Source organism: Dipodomys merriami, unplaced genomic scaffold (assembly GCF_024711535.1).
Source record: "Dipodomys merriami isolate MVZ:Mamm:240054 unplaced genomic scaffold, mDipMer1.0.p SCAF_20, whole genome shotgun sequence".
Taxonomy (NCBI): Eukaryota; Metazoa; Chordata; class Mammalia; order Rodentia; family Heteromyidae; genus Dipodomys; species Dipodomys merriami.
Genome location: NW_027203382.1, coordinates 10,621,665 through 10,642,479, shown reverse-complemented (window position 1 = coordinate 10,642,479; position 20,815 = coordinate 10,621,665). Strand labels below are relative to the sequence as shown.

The window sequence follows — 20,815 nt, the reverse complement described above, 5'->3', positions numbered from 1 at the left end:
ATTCTTTGTTGAATAAGCTGCTCGAATGTTTTGCAGATGTTCTACTTAGACCAAATCTGACCCCCTATTTCCTCCCAAATAAGTCGCTTAAACTCTCTCACCAGTCCATTTACTGGAGGGCATCCTCTACCCACTCCAGCAAGTTTGTAAGTAGAGGGTATATCCTTTTGAAATTTCCACCCAGCTACACACTCGTGCGCGCGCAGCACACAGACACCACTTTCCACACACACTCCCACCCACGGAGTCTCAGAACGTGGCAGAGGGTAACAGGAGCAGGGGGAGAGAAATGAGGAGGAACTGGTGAGGGGGAATGGAAAGAGGGAGGAAAGTCAGTTCAATGGTTACCCCACCCCCCCTGCCAGCCTCACCCCCCCTCGCATGGAGGCACGCCCTCCACGGGTCCCCCTCACCCCCTTTGTGCTTCTGGTTTGAAACATTGGAGGTGGCCCAAGTCCCTTTCCCTCTAAGGGCTGGGAATCTTGATCTGCCAAGTGCTCGGGGCATCCGCCCAAGGTGTTTCGGGGGGCCATCCCGTGAGCCGAGGCGAAGCCAGGCAGAGCCTGATTGTCATCTGGGCCCATCCAGCCAGCGGCTTCGCCCCAGCCGCTATGGCCGCGCGTGGGGGACCCAGGGGCTTAACAAAGGGCTCCGCGGGGGCGCGGGGCGCGGCCACGTGACAGGCCTGAGTGGCGCGTCGCGGTCCCGCCGTGGGGAGGGGCGGCCAGCCCCGGGGTGCTGGGTGGCTTCTTGACATAAAAAGAACTGCCGGGCCTCCGGCGGGCCGCGCTCGCTCCGTCGGGAGGAGAAGTACTTGTCTGGCTCAGCGTTGGAGAAGCCGCACCTCTCATCTCTCCAGCTCTTCTTCCCTGAAAAGCACTTGGAAGGAAACTGTGTGTGTGCGCGCGGGGAGGGCTGCGGGGTGGGCCGGGCCGGGCTGCGGCGGAGGGGGCCGGCTGTGGGTGGGTGGATGGGGAGGAGGCTGCAGAAGCAGCTTCTTTTTGACTGACAGGACCCCTTTTCAAAGGGCAAACAGGGGGGGAAAGGTCCTGATATGAATAGGAGACATTTCACTGTGTCTCGTAGTTCCCCACCCCTGGGCAGAGTTTTTCCCCTTCATTTTCTTGTTTTTTTTTTTTTTTTTTTTTTTTTTTTTTTTTTTTTCCTTCTTCTCTGTTAGATTGGAAGTGCGCGCACAAACCTGTCTCGATGTAGTTTTAGAAGAAAGAGTGATCCAGGAAGTTTTGTTTTGTTTTTAAAATCTATGTGGGGCTTGGGAAAACTATTGAAACATGTGAACACGTTTTTGTAGACTCCCTGGCCAGAGTGGATGAAAACAGCACAGGAGTCAGGTTTTTCACAGAGGATCTTTCAGGATGTGATGTGTGTGAAGGAAAGAAAAGGAAGACTCCAAAATCTCCCCTCCATTCCAGTGAACAAACCCCGTCCCATCTTCTTAGAGAGAAGATACACGGCCCTCAGTCCCTTATTTAAAGGCTCTGAATGGCTGTTAGCTTCCTCTCTGAGAAATCAGGATGGGAGAGGACAGCTAATCTCACGAGAAGACTTTGTAGAGCTGGCTTTCATATCATGTAAGCTTAGACGTACGTTGATTATCTCCATTCTCAACCCAAGCCCCTTTCTTTAAAAAAAAAAACACAACTTGTGAAACCCCCGCCTTAGAGAGGAGAAACTCTTTTTTTAAACGGGCTCACTTGTTTGTTGTTGTTATCATGATTATGATGGTTATTATGTCGTCCCCTCCTGTTCGCACTTGATCTGATGAGAGAACTTTTTTTAAAGAGTGTGCAATGAAGGACACAAAGACAGTATATCCATGAAAAGAAGAAAGTGGCCCTTTTAATGGGAACCAAAGAAACCCCAAATGTAGATGAAGTGTACCGTAAAAGCTGCTTCAAAGTCCATCTTAATTCCCTTGGGGTAAGCCATCACCAGCACGTGGTAATTGGGAGTTCTGCTCAGAGGTAAGGTGGACATGGGTGGGGAGCTCTGCACTGGCAATGTCCTGCCCTATAATTTCAGCTCCATTTTTACCTAACAACTTGGAGACATTACAAAACCCAGCTCTGGCTACTGCCCCTTCTAACACTACCTGCCCATTAAAGTATTTTTTCCCCCTTACTTTGGTTACTTTACTTACTAGGGGAGCCTTTTCCTCCGTCTCACCTCACCCCAGCCCCAGCAGGTAGAATATTCTAGGTCACATTCTAAGGTTTTGGCTATTATTTCGTGATCAATTCGGTTTAATTTTCTATTTAGTTTTGGACCTCAGTCTTGTTGGACCACAAAAGTCCCCACAAGCAACACAGCGATAAATCTGAACAAAAATAAGACAGATTTCCTCATCGATGTGTAATAAAGTTAAAGGACATTGTTTTGTCAGACAAGCGCTAAGTAGAAAATAAATCTCAGAGTCTAGGGAAACAAAACGGAGCGCTGCTGGCATGTGTGTAAATTTACTTTTAAAAGCAATAAATCAATGTTAAATTAAACAGCTGGGTACCCTGTCTAGGAGAAGATTCCATGTTTAAGAAGACCTTGATGGGAGAAATGTGCTATTTAACAATACACACACATAGATACACAAGTACACACACAAAGTTAAATTTTTATTGCGATTCAGAGGAAGATTGAGCTGAGAACTTTTCTTGTGAACTTCGGACAGCAAGAAGGAAAGGAGGGGAATCGCAAACTGTTTCTAGTGCCCATCCTTATATTCTTACAGGTCTCCAGGCAAAGGAAGATAAGGAGGTGTGGTAGAACTGATTTAGGTACTTTCTAAAAATTCAGTTAAGCTCTGAAGTGAACTCTCTCTCTCTCACTCACTCTCTCTCTCTTTTATAGCTTAGGTGGGTTAGCTACATTATAATGTTTTTTTTTTTTCCTTTCGGTAAGTACTACAAACCTGTATAATATGTTTTGAGTACATTGAATTTTCTCGTACCTGATACTTTATTCTTGATGTGATTGTTTTTCACAGTAAATAACATAGTGGAAAAATAAACACAATTGTTTATTTCCTGTCTGTTATACCTGTTTTCTGAAGCAAAACTGAGGTTGGATTAGCATTTAAAGTTCAACTGGGAATTTTTCAGTTTGGTTTATTTTAATTTTTTAGCTTTATTTTAATTTAAAAAATAATATTCTTGTTCTCAAGGAAACTTGTGGGAGGTGGGGAGTAGAAGAGGGAGGAGAACAATAGGAAATCCAGGCTCTTGTTCTATATTCTAAATACACTATGAATCGATGAGCTTTTACCCAGGCGGTATCTAATAGCGGGAAATTAGCAGTAGTTTAAGGCTATCATGTACATGTATATATAATTTTATCCTTAAAATGAAAGCCCAGAAAAATTCAACAGTTTCTTAGAAAATAGATGTTATTGAGCCTTTTGAGTTCAGATCAACTGATTTATAAGAAAAATAGGAGGTTCTTGCCCCAATAGAAAGCAGCAAATTATTCTTTACTTTCTGCATATAAAAACCCAGAAGCTCTGCTATCTTGCTACTCCAGTTCCAAATAATATTCATATAATTAAGTAACAGTATTCACACTTTTAAAATGAGGAAAAGTGTTCCTCCTGTCAAACTACAAATTAATATGAGCATTGTACAACATCCTGATCGCTTTTGACTTTCCTCAGCCAAAGAATATGTCAAAGATCCAGGTGTCTAAAGGAGAATAAAATTTATAATATTTATGTTTAGAAAGTAGTATTCAGTTTCCGTGACTATCCATGGCTTAAGTAAATCTGTGTCTCTTGTTACTCAGAGATAACTAGGGCTGCCTGTCAGAAGGCATCTGGGCAGCCTTCTAAACTCAAAATGACTTCTCTAACCCTGCTAGATTTCCCCTGCAATGCGCTTTCCTCCATGCTGAAGCCTTGGGAATCATTTCAGCCCAAGGTGAGCCTTTCTGGCAACTGCTCTGAGTCTCTATTTGGATAAGTAGGTGAAGAAATTGTTACACTGTGGTCTGATTTTGGTGGTGGGGGGGGGGAGGTTGAGAGAGAAGGGATGGAGAAGCTGCCTGTTCTAATTAAAGACAATGAGCCATCCTGTAAGGAGCTGTCCTTTAGACTTAGCTGGAGGCACAACCAGTCTCTCTCACCTCAGCAGTTAAGTTTATTTGAGTTGGCCAGCAGGGATGAGCAGAAACTTGCCAGTAAAGATGAGCTCAGGTGAGAATGGGCTGATGGATAAATCTCAGCAAGTGCATCTTTAAGTCCCCTTGTGCTTCCCTATCCCCAGGTCTTCTGCTGCTCTGTTCGGGACTCTGACTCATTTTGATTCTAACTTTGCTTGCTAGATGGCGCTCGGTGTCTCAGGACCTTCTCTTTCAGAATTAAAGTGGCTTTTTACCACTGTTCTTCTGAACTAGTGGGCATTTGATTAGCATGGTAGCACAGTGCTGGAAATGTTATTGCCCTTGCCTTTTGTCAGCCTTATTCTGTTTTTGATTAAGGTAGTAGCCAGGTAGGAGTTGCCCATCTCAATGCATGTAACAATAAAATGTAAGGAAATTCAGCACTTGGATTAAGAGCACATTTATACATCAATTCTGATGCATTTAAAAAAGCACCTCAACTTTTCTTCCAGCAATCTGATTGAGATTTTCAGGAAAGAGATAAATCAGTAGGTCCAGGTGGTTATTTACAATTCTTGAAGTTTACCACCAGAGTCCAGCGTGCCAATCACCACGGCTCCTAATTCCCATTTCAGGATGAATTAAGTTGGTCTTAGGAAACATTGCTTTCATCTGTAATTATGTGATATCATTAATTGATTTTAAATGTGTCATAATTTATTTAAAGACTAAATAATACAAATTCATGTTTACCAAGGCATGTTTTACTTTTATTAGTAAAAGTCACCAAAAAGCATGTTTCACATGAAGGATAATTTTTGGATTCTAATGCATATTCATTTTAACCAGCAAGTGATTTATCTCAGATATTCACATTTTTGGGGGGGTCTCCTTGAAGCCAAAAGAGGAAATAATCAAAGTCCTAAGTTTCTGATGTCAAAAAATTAAGATAAGCCCAAAGGGCATGGTGTTATTGAATGAAGATATGATTTTTCAAAGCCTGTACTGCTCTCATATCACTGTGTGTCATTTTTAGAAAGACGTCAGGTGAGGAGGCAATGGGTACAAAAGAGATAATTCTATCACTTTATAGATATTTGACCAGCAGTTTAACAAGGAGTTAAACTTGTTACTTGATTTTTTTTTAATTTTCAAAACTGATTTGCATAGCAATGTTCTACCTTTGGGGAAATTAATAACTCCCAACACTGAGTGGTTTGGAAGCCTTTGTCAAAATTTGGCTGCTTTGGTGAAGAGCCCCACTAAGTCTCTCTCTAGGTGTTAGGCTGAAACTAGCAGGCGCTGAAAACCTAAGGAGGGAAATTTACAACTTGATCAGCCCCAGCCACACACCAAAAAACCTGCTACTGGTGCAAACATATGTTCCAGATTAAGTTAAGCAAATGGCTCTCATTTTTTTTTCTTCCAGGGTTTAAAGTTTATCATGAACATTCAAATTTGAGAGCATTGGACTTCTAGTGGATCATTAGAACCTCAAATGTTTACAGATCCTTCCCAGCTATTTACTCAAGAGATTTCATGTATTTATTACCTTCTTAAGATCTAGACTCTCCTGCACAAATGAGCCCAGTTAGATATTATTCCCTTTACCCCAAATATGTGCAGTTTTAAAAGTCGGCTAAATTGAAAACTGGGTATACTCTTGTTTCTGAAGTTAACTACCATATAAAGTATAACTGAGTTGTTCTAATGTCTTGTCTCCTTTTGTCACATTACTACTGAGTTTTTAAAAAAGATATTATACTTCAGGTTTTATTTGAAAGTTCTTTTAAAGTTTTAGTCACTAGAGAAGTTGATGATTTTTTTCCCCCACAACAAATAAAGGCACCAAAGCCTTTCATTATGTCAGGAATAATTGAAATCATCGTGCTTTTTAAAATGGGGGGTAACTATCTCTTGCAACCTCTCTGTGGCTATCCAGCCATTTCTGAATTCAATTATTTGAAGACTAGCTTGGCTACTAAGATGTTTGGTGAAGAAGTTTAGAATTAACTCCCCATCCTCCCCAGTTCTCCCCGGTCTAGTTAGAGAGGAGAGAGCCAGAGTGAGATGCCTTGGGTGTCTTCCTATGGAATTTCGGGAGTCCTAAGACATAATAGTGCTGCAAGTTCGAACCAATAGAATTATATCCCTCCGCCAAGAGATCTTTGCAAATATGTAGAAATTACTAATTTCCAAGAAACCAATTAAACCAGATTGCATGAAATGTATGAAATACATACTTTAAAAAAGGCGGTTGTATATTTGACATTGACAAATGGCCAAGAGACTAGGAAACTTATTTAAAAGACTTTCAAAGAAAAAAATTTCTAGGGTGGCAGCAATGTAATGGAAGACTAGGGTTGGAATTAAAAGAAAAACTTGGATAATAAGAAATAGCTGTCTATGCATCAAGAAGGTTTAAAACAGGTAGCGAGGAAACATCCTTCAAGAAACTCCCCATAAAGGAGCTTAAATTCAGTAGCTTAAATATTTTGACCAATTCAGAAATCAAGCTCCTACTTTTTATTTTTACATTTTCTCCTGGCAAAAGTGGTCTTGAAATATCCACTTAGGTCGGGGAGTTCTGGGTTTATATTTTTAAAATTCAGAAAAGGCATTCTGAAATTGAATCAGGAATACATTTTCTTTTAAAGGAAGAACATCCTAATGAATTAGATATACTTCTCCTCCCCTGACCACTCATAGTAGAAATCCCGGGTAAAACAAAGAGTTCCGAAAAATCTAGATTGTGAGCAAATTCTAGGCAGCTATGGGTTCGGAAAATGTGGCCCATTTTACCCTTTTGTGTCAATGTCTTTCACTGAGTCCTGTTCCCTTACACTCCTGAACTTGAGAGGCCAGAAAGAAACACTTCATTTTTTTCAAAAATGTAAGCTCAGTTCATGCAATGATCTCCCCCAAAAGTACACTACCCCAGCATATAAATATTCAGATAGTGGGAGTTGCATTATAGTCTAGAATAGGGGAGACTCCAACCCACGAAGATCAAACACAATGATTCAACAGGTCCCCTTTAGCTACCTTTCAGCTACTAAAATGTGGTAGCCAGAGTGAATTTTGTCCAGGTTTTGTATGTAAGTAGGTTGTGCTGCTAATTTAAATAGCTCCCAGCACGGTTGAACTTTGCTAGTCGTCCAGATTTGCTTTAACATTTGTGCAAAACGACTGAGCCCCAAAGTATGACCAAACTATTAGGGAAAAATTATCTTTAGGGAGAAAGAGCTCAGCAGTGACTTTGGGGATAAGGAAAGGGCAAAAAGTCTGTAAGGAGTGCTGTCTGAGAAAACAACATTTAAGATTTTTCTGAAGAAAGAAATGAAGTTGTTAACCATTGGAAAAGTTAATGAAATATTTGTACGTTTTAACCAACAGAAAAGCACGATGTTTGGGAGCTAAATTGCTTTGGAACTGAGAAACTCACCGTGATTGTTTTTATTGTATTGCACTGCATGTCAAATAGGGAGTGATTTTATTTTGAAATATACCACAGTGCGAGTTACTATTCAGAAGTAAATTGAAATTGGTTTATCACGGGAGTTTCAGAGAAAGAAATCCCTTAATATACCTGAGTTCTTTCTTCCTCTCTACTTATTCTTCAGTCTTACTAGAAAACTTCTAAGCAGGTGGGGTTGAAACTACTTTTGTTCAGTAGATCATTAATAAACATTTGATTTGAGAGGTCTCACCTGCTTTGCACGTACTAATTTCCTCCCTAGTGTCTGACTCATGGGAGGAGATGACTAGAATTGGGTCCTGATGAAAGACAAGAGATTTCACTTAAAGCCCAACAAATAAGGCAAGTTTTAGTATAGCAAGGTGCGGTATGAAATTTTTAAAAACTAGTTTTGTTTTAGGAATGGCTATTTGTGTTGCGAGGAAATCTACACAAGGGGAAAAAAGATGCCACACCAAAGTGATCTTCCTTTCTTGTACTTTGCTTATTGCTACTGTTTAAAAAAAGAAAGAAAACCAAACAGGGTCATGTGCCTAAACGCACTGCTGGTAGATAGCTGCGGTCCGCGAAGGAGAAGACGCGATGGGTACTGAGCTAGACGCATCTCCCTTTTGGTGCTGTCAAATAAGTTGATGTCAGGGTTTTTAGGCGCGGCCGGCGACAGCCAGCGAGCTGTCTCGCCTCTTGGGGCGGGCGGTAATTAACCAGTGCTTGGGCACCGCGGTGCAAGTCCCCAGTTCCAGCCACCCGCAGGTCCAAGGGACGGGTGGGGCTGGAGGTAGATCTTCTGGAAGGCAGATCTGTCCCCACAGATCCTGAGACAGGGAAGAAATGTTTCTCGAACCGCCTCTTTAAGCCAGATTTGGTAGAGATTATGGCCGGCTACAGGGTGATGAAGAAAAGCCGGTCAAAGAAGAGTTACTGTGTGGGGAGGGAAGACCTTAACCACGACTCACAGTGCCTGGAGCCTGGCGGGCGCTGCTTTCCGGGTAGGCTAGGCGCAAGTTCGCCGAGTGGCAAAGGGTGTGTCAATTCTGGCCGCCCAGGTTAACGCAGGGCGGGGAATAAGCAAGACTCTCCACCCACAGCTACACTCGAAATTTACTGCCTTTCTAGGCTTAGATCCTAAGTTTTAAGGAGCCAATTTCCTGCGGCGAGGGAGTGACTGAAAAGGGGAATCGCTCAAGGCCGAAAACTTTGGGGTTCTGGCCAAGGGGAGTGGGGGTGGGGGGGAGCGGGAGGGGGCTGAGCGCTGTCCATGGTGCTGGGCAGAATGCGGCTTCGGCATCACTTCATTTCGTGCCTTCAAACCGAATTTAGGGGAAAGGGAACTGAAACTCCTGAAGCTAATGTTTAGGTTACTGCTTTTTATTTTTTCCTCAAAAATATGGATGGAAATTATGAATTTAGGTGTACAATGTAGACAGAATTCTAGGATGGTCTTACCCTTTCTCAGTCATTACTGTTTGGTCAGAAACCAGTGTTAACCTGTCATTACAGGGTAGTATTTTCATTAAAATGGTCCATAATTCAAAGTAATATAATCAGCAATCGCTGATGTGTAAAGGAAAGAGGAAGGAGGAAAGAGATTTGAGACTATAAGCACATTCAAAGGCAATTAGCGATTTCAGATTTCATAGGAAAGCAGAGCATGACTTAACCTGCTAGATGATATGAACATATTGAGAAAGAATATATAGATACACATATAATCATCCAAATCATTCTACAAACTCTGCACTGTCAAAGACTTTATATATTTGCCAGCAAGAATCAAAAGAGCAATTTACCTATTTTAGTGTCCACATATAAATTAGAAATTAAGATGTCTAAATTGATAGTCTTAACGACTGATTTTTTTAAAGTTTGATACATTAAAAACAGGTAATCAGAAAGAAAGCAGCATACAGGCAAAAAGATTCTCTTGAAATTAGAGCAAAGAACTAAATAGAAACATAGTCTGTGTAGCAAGGAGGCACACAGAAACACACCATGTGATAAATAGGTAGACTATTAGCTATATTTGATCCAACCAGAAATGAAGAAAACAGGAAAGGATTGATCCTAATTGTTATAATCATAGAAATCTTACTTAGCCTCAGCCCCTTGAATCCATGTGACAATGAAGAAGGAAGAGAGCACATATTCAAACAGCTGACACAGTGATCAGCAGCAACTGACAGCATCTCATTTGATATTTGATATCAAGCACTAGATCAATATTTGTAAGATCAATGCAATTTTAATGGTTTTCTTTCAAAACTGTATGAAAGCCAAATTGTGACACTTTTTTGTGCTAGTGTTATTTTTAGAGCTGGTTATTCCAGGGTATGATGTTAAGTAATTAACTGAAGCAAAGCAAAAGCAAAAAAAAAAAAAAAAATGGGGGGGGGGAGAGAATACTAACAAAAACACCACAACAAACCATCAATATTTCTTCAGTTGATAAATCCTGATGATATAAGTACCCAGAAAAGGTGTGAATATTTGTTGGAAAAAAGCCATTTATTTAGTTATCGTTTATAAAAAGAAAGGAAAAGCCTTTGAAAAATTATTAGGAGGTACAAGAATATGAACTGGATCAAAGATACAATGGCATTAATGACACTTGAGCAAAAAGAAATGAAAAGCAAAGACCTAGGCCTTTCAGGTTTCCCCTCATGTGGAATTCAGGGGGAGATATTTGTACTTTCCTAGCAAAGTAGAAAAACTCTAAGCAATATTCTCACAAAGGTCAAATGGAAGGAGAAAAAGTAAATAGGTGTAAACATCTATTATTTCAAATATGATCAATCTAACTTAGAGGCACATAGTTCTTTAGCCTATTTTGACTCATTTGTGTATTCATTTTACTTAAAAATGCTAATCTTGGATTTCTTTTACAGGTTAAATTGTGAAGAATTTACAACAACACCTTCAGTCCAATAATGTTCCTGGGGAGGGTATAGAAGGATGTAACTAGGTGAACATCTCTGTAGGAAGTGACAAAGGTGAGGTGTGCTCATTCTGGGCAATGTATATGCTCATGACAGAGGTTTAAGCTTCCGGTAATAAAAGCAAGAAAATATCTTTCCTTTGTGAGTCAGCTTTAGTTAAAAAATTGGAAAAATTGATTTCCTCTTCCCCTGAAATAGGTAAGGACATTTCAAATGCTTGATCTAAAAGACTTCTTACTCTTCTTCAGATAGAAAAGAAAGTACTTTACAATTATATAATTCTTAATTTTTCCCTCAAAGTTTTTTTCTTGGTGTTATTTCTGATAAAACTAAATAACCCAATGAAGAAACTGACAGATCCCCTCAGATAAAAGGCATTGCATTATGTTCTTACATGACATTTATGTTCAAGTGCCATTGTAGAATCAAACCATGCCCCTAGTATTTTCCTAAGAATCTAGATAAAGGCATTTTAATAACTTCATAAGTCACTATCTGCATGTCTCTCTATGCTCTATTTTATTTCAAATTTGGCAGATTGCCTACAAACTAAAAACACCAACAGTTTAAATCAGTTTTTCTTCAATGAAATAAAGCCAACCTTACAGACAGTATATATTATGTATAAATAGGGAACTTACATATGTAAATGAATTGGAGAGATTTAAAAATATTTATTACAATGTCTTGGAAAATTTTAACATGAAAATTTATTCAACAGAAAATAAATTTACAAGTTTTCATGAAGATCAGGGCATACTGAACACCTACCTTGTTACAGGCACCTAGTAGACACACATGAACTGTGTATGTTGATCATCTATTTCAGATGGAATGCACAGAAGCGAGTATATGCACCCCATGGATGGACAGATGTGTGTGAGACATAAACAGATATATGCAATGCACATATTTTTTATTGTCTTAAAATCCTGTCATTTTCAACAAAGAAATGAACTTTATATTCAATAGCCATTTGAACTTCATTTTGGCAAATCATAATTTGATCAATATCTTTTTTCTCATAATATGAAGAAAAGTACTTGGAATTGTAAAGTTCCAAAAAAAAAATGTTGCTCTTCTTAAGCCACTTTGAAGTAGTGCTGGTGAGTCTAGGATCCAGATCTACATGTTAATCTCTAGTTTTGCCTTCAAACAGAATTCAGTTACAAAGAACTTGGAAAGATTTTGAATCTATTCAGGAGAGGAAAACTCTTTAATTTTCTGAGGAGTAAAAACTCCCCAAGAAACTTCATATAGCGTCTTAGATTTTGCTTAGCATACGTGATAAAACATTGATTGTTGCAGTTTGGTGACCCATGAAATTTGGGGGTTAGTTTTCTCTTCAGACCAGAGCATATAATTATGCAAATAAAGAGCTGTCACTGATCTAGTGAAATACTCACAAACACATGCACTCTGAAATTGGACAGAAAAGTGAAAATGGTTGGTGATGTGATGGTGCCATGGTTTGTTTTCCTGCCAAGTTTCTATCCAAGTTCATTATTCAAATTGTAAACTTTAAAAAAGAGACATATCATTCTTGGGGTGTTGGTTGTCTTTTCATTTCAGAATCTTTGTATTGGTACTGCAAGCTGGCTACAAGTACAGTTCAACATTTTACTTATGAGAATCCCCTATATTACTCAATATAATAGACAAGGAAGAAAAAGCTGAATGATCTGGAAAGAGAGAGGCAGGACCTCTCTAGATTTCTTTCTTGAAATACATTTCATGTCTGTTTAAAACAGAATTCAATTTCAACAATACAAAGACTATAGTAAAAGGTTTCCACAACTCTCAAGGCAAAGGACTAGGAAAAGTTGTTTGGAAGGTCTTTGGATTAAGCTAAATTTCCATTTCCAAATTTTTTACGTTGGAGGGCAAACACTGGTTACTCTATGATATCTGCATAATGTTCAAACTCTCAGCACAGCTTTCTTCTATCTTGCAAACATTACCTTTGTGGTTCATTCAGTTATTATACCTAGAAAACCTTTGTGCTAAGCATGAACAAGAGTTCTTCAATTTAATCATGAACATTGGCCTTGAGGTCTCCCAATTCCAAAGTTACCATTGCAAAAGCTGTTGCATAATTTTCGATGTCATGGAGAGCTCCACTGATGAAATCTGAGAAGGCTCTTGTCAGACTACTGACTGCTAAAGACATCACTACATGAAAGATCAGTGGTGTGAAACTTTAAAACATCGATCCAAATGAATCAATTAAATCAACATTCATCCCTCCTAAGTGTGAGGTTTAAAACTATCATTGTTGCTTTTTTTTTTTTAACCCTACATAGATTTCAAGATAAATGCTGGAATGCTTTGATGACTACTTCTATTCTTGGCTCTCCGTTAATCGACTTTGTGCTGTTGCCCTCTTTTGAACATCTTCCACTTGGTGTACATTCTTTATTTTAGTACAGTGCATGACAGTTGCAATGCTTTAAATCTAAAACCATCTAGCAAAGCTGATGCTTTAGGTAGGTAGCTTTAAGCTCTGTGAAGTGTTGATTAAAAACCTTTTCCCAGACTCAAACTGATCTTTTTGGAGATTAATAGAATATTAGATAAAAGGAAGACGAACAATTCAAGAGACTCCCACTCGGTCATTCTATACAAGGAAGGAAGGAAAGTATTCAATTTTTTAAAGGGAGTACCTCCTGGAGTCTTTTATTTTATATTATTATAGTCCCTAATAAGTAATCATAAAATCACTACTGTCATTATCATCCCCCTTTTGCCACCCATATTTTCAAAGATGAAAATGTCTCACATTTATTTAAAGACATTTCTCCCCACAGAGTCATGGGGAACATTTTTGAGAAAATTTTCACTTGTTGTAATAGTAATCTTTCCTAAATGAATTAGGAACAGCCACCAAAAGGAACCTCTCAGTTTATAGTAAAAGCTATGATTTTTTTTTTTTGAGTGACAGTTTGGACTGGAACTCTAGATAATCCATAGAATGTGAAAAAAAATCTTATTAGCAGAGATAATATAGTTAACATATCTTGCCACCCAAATCTCTCAGAGGAGTTACAGGTTTTAAGAAAGAAATGCTATAAAAGGAATGGAAACAAGTTAGTTTCAGACAGGACAAAGTACTTTGGGCAGGAGTTTGGAAGCAAATTCATCCTACCAGACTTCCTTTGGAAACATTTATTTATGGTAGGTTAAATTTTATTTTAGGCATAATAGTTTGATGCATACTTCCTTGAATTTCCTAGTCAAAGAAGTATTTTAAATATTAAAAGAAATGACTTAAATGTTAAGTTTATGAAAGATGCAAGTACTCAGTTGAAGCTAAGATAGTACAGTACTATTGTTATTGTTACAATAAAACTACTAAAAATAAGAAGCTGTGAGGCTTAAAATATTGATGAACATTATCCCATTATTCTATTTACATTTCAACTCTAAAGTCCTCTATACAACTGGTGAATAAAGGAACTTCTGAGCAGGAATAATACACCACTTTCTGTTAGGTAAACTGTCTTTATTTTAAAATGGCAAACAAATATATAGTTAACTTGTGCTTCAGGTTTTTTTGACATATAAACAAGAAAGCAATCCAGGTTGAAGCACAAGGTAGAAATTTGTGAAAAGAACAGTTATTACAAGTGAATGGTCTTCTTTTTAAATATCCAAGAAGACTTTGAGGACTGTATGGTTAGGTACCTGTAAAAATTCCCAAAGCAATTATCTGGCTTTTAAGTTTCAACTGCACTATTTTTAATCTTAGATTTACCAACATCTCCTTTCTCATTCAACTTGCTCTAAGAACTAAGTGTATAATTAAAATAAAATTCCCGCATCCTAACTTTATCCCTCTACTCAACTAAAAACCTGTTCACAGAAACCAACATGGGGGACAAGACTAGAGCAGAAATACTGTTAATACTAGCTGCCCTGAAAGCAGACCGGCAACAATTAGTTGCTTGTTGCTACTTCAGGAAAACTGAAGCAAACAGTATTATTACATTGATACCAACAGACACATAATCAACAGGTTAAAAACTGTATGAAGAATTCGATCAGTTGGTGGTCTGGCACAGTTTGCCTAGCTCCTCCAGGGTTGTCAGAGCTCAGATCTACAAGTAGAAATTACATTTACACAACTTAAGTTTGCAAATAGCTCTCTATAGACAGTTAAACAAGGCCTTTCAATCCAGCAGTTTTAATGTACTAAAGGCATTCAAACAGTGATTTCCTCGATGCAAGGTTTTAAAAAAATAGAGGTAAGAAAATTGGAGAGTAGGAATAGGAGTCATTTGGTTTATATGCTGAACATATTTACTTTGCTTTAATTCAGCTACAGAAACTTCACAAATTTAGCCTTCCTCAAGTGTTGTTTCTTAGTGCTACAAAATTAGTTTCCTGTGAACAATTTCATATATTTAAAACAATGTACAATTTATAACAGTTGGAAAAATATATTCAATCCACATCAATTCTCAAATTCCCTCACATTACTTCTAAAATACACCAGATAAAAGGGTCAATATCACAGACTAGTGTGTTTGATATTGTTTGCAGTTACATATTTTGAATCATCGAGAGCTGGATAAAATGTCATTTTGATTTTTCCTCCTATCTTCTGCTTAAGTAACACCAACATATACACACATATGACTACTGGATACAGATCACTTTAATTTATCATCATTGAAACTATAGTAGTAATGATTGTACTTATATGCCAAATGCAGCATGAGATATTAATACTTGTTGAAATTGGTTCATGACATAAAAACATTCATCCATGAGATGGTTGGTTTCAGGTTATTTCTCTGCTGCATCAGAGAATTCTAAGTCATTTTGGGTACATTGTATCATGTTCTCCAATAAGGCAGGCATATGACTTGTTGCATACACTTTTAAAAAAAGGATGTGAAGTATTAAATTCAGAACTGTTTTCATTAGAAATGGTCTTCACTAGGTAATTAAATTCTTCAAGTAATTAAATACTGATTAGGTTGAAGTTTACTCTTTATTATTTAAATTCGAAAGCTAGCAAAAATGCTAACTTATTTTATCTTTTGTATTTCACAGTGTTGACCAAGATCTCAGCTGATTAACAGACTTCACTGTCAAATGATAAGGCAAAATCCTACAGGCTTTAATGTGGTTAAATGTTAACCACAGGACTGAAAGACAATCACTCACACCAAGTCTTTCTTTTGCTACTAAAGAAGAAAATTGAAAAAAAAAAATCATTTTAGCCCTTCTAACAAGCCTTTCAGGAGAAAAAAAAGATTCCAGACAATGAAACTTCATTTTCCTCATGGCAGTAAAAATTCTCTACCTAAAACAGCCCAACTCCAGGAAGATTCAAAGTGGATCATTCTAGTAAGGATTAACCACCACCATTTTTTTTTTTACAGTAAGATATAAAAAGCAAAACCCAAGTGTGTCATCTAAATTACAACGCTATTCAGTACACATTACATACTATAAAAGTAAAGCCAATTCTTGTAACAAAGTTGGAAATTCCATTGCAAATGTGACCTTTTAGACCTACATGTAAAAGATCTGCTCATTACATGATCTTTACACATTCCCTTCTGAGATGAGAGATTTGTGGAAAGTCTCATATTCAAGTGTCAAGGTACTTCAGCCACAGCGCAGACTCCATACTTTAGAGCGTTTTACGCAAAGTTTTTTTCTTGTGGTCCCGAAATGAAAATAGATCGTTAGGGAGAGAACAACTTGCACTCTCCGAAGTACAAGTACATCGCAGCATTCACGTTCTGAATTTAAATTTGGCATTTCGTGGGGGGGGGGGGCGGGCAGAAAGAGAGAGAGAAGGGAGAAAGTAAGGAGGGAGGGAGAGACGGGGGGGGGAGGGAGAGGGAGAGGGAGGGAGAGAGACAGAAGAGATTCAGTCTCGGAGTAAAACCTTGTTAAAACCTAAGTCTGAAGTCTGGAATAAAAGCCTGTGGCGTTCGGAAGGGGAGAGCGGAGCTGAAGGCGGGCGCGAGCGGGAGGGCGGGCGGCAGGACCGCGCAGACACCGCGCAGGCCGCGGCGCGGCGAGGGCTCGGCCGGGGCAATTAGAGGCGCGCGGGCCGCGCGGGGCAGGGCGCTGTCAGCCTTCATCTGCGCGCTGACGGGCGGCGCGAAGCCCCGGCGCGGCCCGCGGGAAGCACGGCCAGTGAACCCATATTGCTTTGACAGTTGCACTCATCTAGAAATAATGCAAAACGCTATTTAGATGTATATATCACGACCCCGTGCTCGGGGAAGAAAACAATCTAATGAGGGGCTGGGAGGCTGCTCGGCGCGCGGCGGCCGCAGGCTTCGTGCCGGGGCGCGCCCGCGGGGCCGCGGCTGCCCTCCCCGGCCGGCCCGCCGCCCGCCCGCCCGGCCGCGCCCTCCCCTCACAGCTCCTCGTGCTTGATCCGGTGCGAGCGTCGCGTCAGGGCCGGCTTCTGCGAGCTGCTCTTGGCCTCCGCGGCTTCGTTGAAGAACTTGAAAATGGACGGGAAGCTCTTCCAGGAAGTGAGCTCGTGCCGGTCGGTGCCTGCGGGGAAGCACAGAGCCGGTGAGCGGGCGGCCTCGCTCGGCGCGGCGGCCGCGGCAGTGGGAGCGCCCAGGCCGCGCGCCCGGGCACCGCGCCCCCCCCACCCCCGCGCCCGAGCCCGAGCCCACCGTGGGCCCCGCCCCCCGGCCACACCTGTACCTGGGCGCTCCGCCCGCCGTGCCCCGCGCCTCACGGAAGGCCCGCCGCCGCCAAATGGCTGGGCCGCGTCGACGCCAGCGTGCCTCCCCACCCAGCAGGCCCGGGACTCGGGGACCCGGCCCGGGACTCGCCCGCGGGTCGCGGGAGGCGCGGCCCGGAGACCCGGGGGCCTCAGCCCCTCCGGGCCAATGGAGGAGCGCGGCTGAAGGGCCACACCCCTTCTCGCCTAGCAACCACCCACTTCCCCCGGCCCCGCGCGCGCCGGGATTGGTTTCCCTAGCGTGCGATCCGGCTTCCAAACCCGCCCCACAGCCCTCTAGTGTCTCCGCTTCCTAAGATGATAAAATTAGTCACCCCCCCCCCCCACCCCCAGTCTCTTCCAGAGGCTGTGATGTTAAACCTGACTGCCTCAGCGAGGTCACTGGGACCAAATCACAGGAGATGCTTAACGAAGGGCCACGTTCAGAAGAGACTAGGCCCTGAAAGTGTCCTAGCAGGGGACTTAAAAACAAAACAACCCCCCCCCCCAACCAGATTACAAGGGGTCAGAGTTAGAAAAGCTAAAAAAAAAAAAAAAAGTGTTTGGAAGCAGTAACTGCTAAAAGAACATGTAGATCTCCTATTTTGTCAGGAGGAATTCCACTTAGAAAATGCAATTGGTCAATTTATAGGGTTGTTTTACTACAGCGTCTTTCTAGGGTTTGGACTTAATGTCAGTGCATACTGTTTTTCAGATCAAACCTACCTTCAATTTGACACCACCAACAAATAACACTGATGAGTGGACACGAAGACACAAGTTAATATGTTTCTGACTACTGGGATAGCTTACCATTTAACCAATAGCTTCACAATTGAACAGTTTTTTAAAAAATGCAAAAATGAAAATAATTATAAAATATCTCCCATAGAAATCATGAGTGAGTAGCTTTAAAACAGTCAAAAGCTTTTCCTAGATCACTCAATTATGCAGATATTGCTTGGAACTCTGAATTCAGGGCCGCTGTCTGATACTTTAACATCGTTAATGATAATTCTTTAGTCTGTAATAGTAGGTCATTGCTATGGTTACTCTACAATGGTGCAACACTTTGCTTTTCCCTTCAGCTATTCGCTGAGACCTGGTAACCACATTTGTTGCCTAGCAACAGTTTTGTGACAGTATCACAATCTGGGAGTTACAACAATAAGGATGCTATGGCTGCAGTCTGTTGGCCAGAGAGCAGAAAGCTACAGTCTGTGCATGTGACTTAGCTGTGGGAGCTGGCCCTCCTGGAGGACCCCTCTCTTCAGAGATACTCTCACAGACATGGCCTTTTCTTAGCAGTCTGGTCTCTGAGCCTGCATTTGGAGCTCAGACCTACTGCTGAAATCATATGCTTTAGAAATATCCCCCAGCACTACAGTATGCAGAGTAAAACAAAATCCATGTTACTTTTCTACTTATGTGCTCATTTCAGAAAAATGCAGTGTTATTCAATGGGATGGGTGGGTCTGGGTTATCTTGGTAAATCATAAAATGTCTGGATTCTGACCACTCTTTTACAAAAAGAGTGACTGGACTTGGGGCTTGGACTCAGGGTCAGACCCTGTCCTTCAGCTTCTTTGCTCAAGGCTAGCATTCTACCACTTGAGCTAAGCTCCACTTCTAGCTTTCTGGTGATTAATCGGAGAGAAGAGTCTCATTGACTTTCCTGACCTGACTGGCTTTGAACCATGGTCGCAGTTCTCAGCCTCCAGAGTAGCTGGGATTACAGGTGTGAACCACTGACATCTAGCCTGACCACCTTAATAGAATCCTTGGGAAAAAAAGTACCACATCTGGCTGGGTGGCAGTGGCTCACATGTGTAATCTTAGCTACTCAGGCGGCTGAGATCTTAGGACAGCAGTTCAAAACTGTCCTGGGCAATAAAGTCCATGAGACTTTTATCTCCAATTAAACACCAGCCAGCCAGAAATGGAGCTGTGGCTGAAATGGTATAGTATAGTTTTGAGCAAAGAAGCTCAGGGACAATGGCTACGCCCTGAGTTCAAGCCAGGACTTATGCGTGCGCGTGCACACGCGCACGCACGCACGCACGCACACACACACACACACACACACACACACACACCACATCTGCCTGTATTAGTGAATGTGTAAAACTTCAAGTTCAAAAGAATGTATGGGACATACTGATATTGTTATAAATTTTACTGATTTATTCAAATGATATTCTTAAGTGATTCTTTTGAATCTGGAGGCATTTATATTCTTCAAACGTAAGTGAGCAGTTCTAGGATATCCTCAGACATGCTACTTTAAATACAATTTTGTGGGTGTATCAAGAAGGAGGCTAGCTGTGGATAAGATTATGAAATGTCTGTCTCTATTTCTACAGTGTTTGCAATCCTAATTTCAGTTCAGTGTCAACTACTAAATTGTACTTATCATGATAGAAGAGTCTAAACTCTATTTCTTCCTGTGAAAGACCTTTTTCACATGTACAACACATGCAACATCCAGCCCAAACATGATAAACCAAAACATAAAGGCAAAAAACCACCAAGCGGTAGGTGTTAATAGCTTCTTTTTGTTTCAGTTTCCCAAGATTCTAGCCACATTTGCATTTCTTCCACAGTGATCATTTTACACCTACAAGTATTATTACCAAGGCTATGATCAAGTCATAAACTTTCTCAAGAACTCCTGTCATAATTCCTCCCACTCCCTGAAATCCAGTTCAATCTATGAATCTAGTGGGATCTAGGCATCAATGGTCTGAAGAAATTTTAACTTCTTTATTTCTTATTTCTGAAAGATGAGCACATTTCCCTACTGATGAAATCACTACAAAAGATTTTTTTCTTTACAGTATGATGACTCTCTTCTTGATTAGTCTGGGGTTGGAGAGATCAAAGTTCCTGAGATAGCTGAATAAGTACCTACACTAGCTCTCAACATTCACCATTACAATGTAAAAGCATAAATAATAAGAATGTGTGCTTCCTTCAGAGGAAAGGAAGTTAGAAGGAGTAAAGGTAGTAGGGAAGGTAGCTTCTCAACTGAATTACGTAAGAGTGGGATGGGGAAGGCAGAATTCTCTTTAAGCTAAGCAATAGTAACATGAATATTTTGTACAAAATGTTTCTTCTTAAATTTTTATAGAAGTCTCAAAGTTTTGCCTGGCCTGGTCTTGGATACTCCTAATTCAGCTTTTTAAGTAGCTGGGATACAGATGTGTACAAGCATGCCTGGCTTGCTTTCCAAACTGGATCTCAATATGTATGCATGTTTGCAAGCATGCATGTATGCATGCATGTATGTACGCATGCATGTATATGTATGTATTTTTGTGCTAGTATCAGGGATTGAACTTGGAACTTGGGTTCTTGAACTTTTCATAGGCTTGCTTGCTCATGGCTCTCTAGCATTGCTCAAAGCAGTCTAGCATTTTGTTGTTTAACTGGAGACTTTTCTACCTGGTCTGGCTTTGCACCTCAATTCTCCAGGTTTCAGCCTCCTGAGTAGATAAGATTATAGGTATGAGTCACTGGTGCCCAGTGAGTCTATATAACTTTTCCCAGGCTGGCCTCAAAGGGCAAACATCCTGATTTCTGCTTCCA

General features: G+C 40.6%; 1 protein-coding gene across 5 annotated transcripts in view; it reads right to left on the bottom strand.

The window, feature by feature from the left end:
- Window positions 1-14,002: 14,002 nt before the first annotated feature.
- The window catches only part of Arb2a (ARB2 cotranscriptional regulator A), a 383,888-nt gene continuing 377,075 nt past the window's right edge, over window positions 14,003-20,815 (bottom strand). For 4 of the 5 annotated variants that reach the window (XM_070031084.1, XM_070031089.1, XM_070031095.1 and 1 more), the window contains one exon: window positions 14,003-17,049. In XM_070031084.1, the coding sequence (XP_069887185.1) occupies window positions 16,907-17,049 (143 nt within the window). In that variant the 3' untranslated portion in view covers window positions 14,003-16,906. The remainder of the gene's footprint in view (window positions 17,050-20,815) is intronic. The other variant, XM_070031085.1, reaches the window with a different exon arrangement.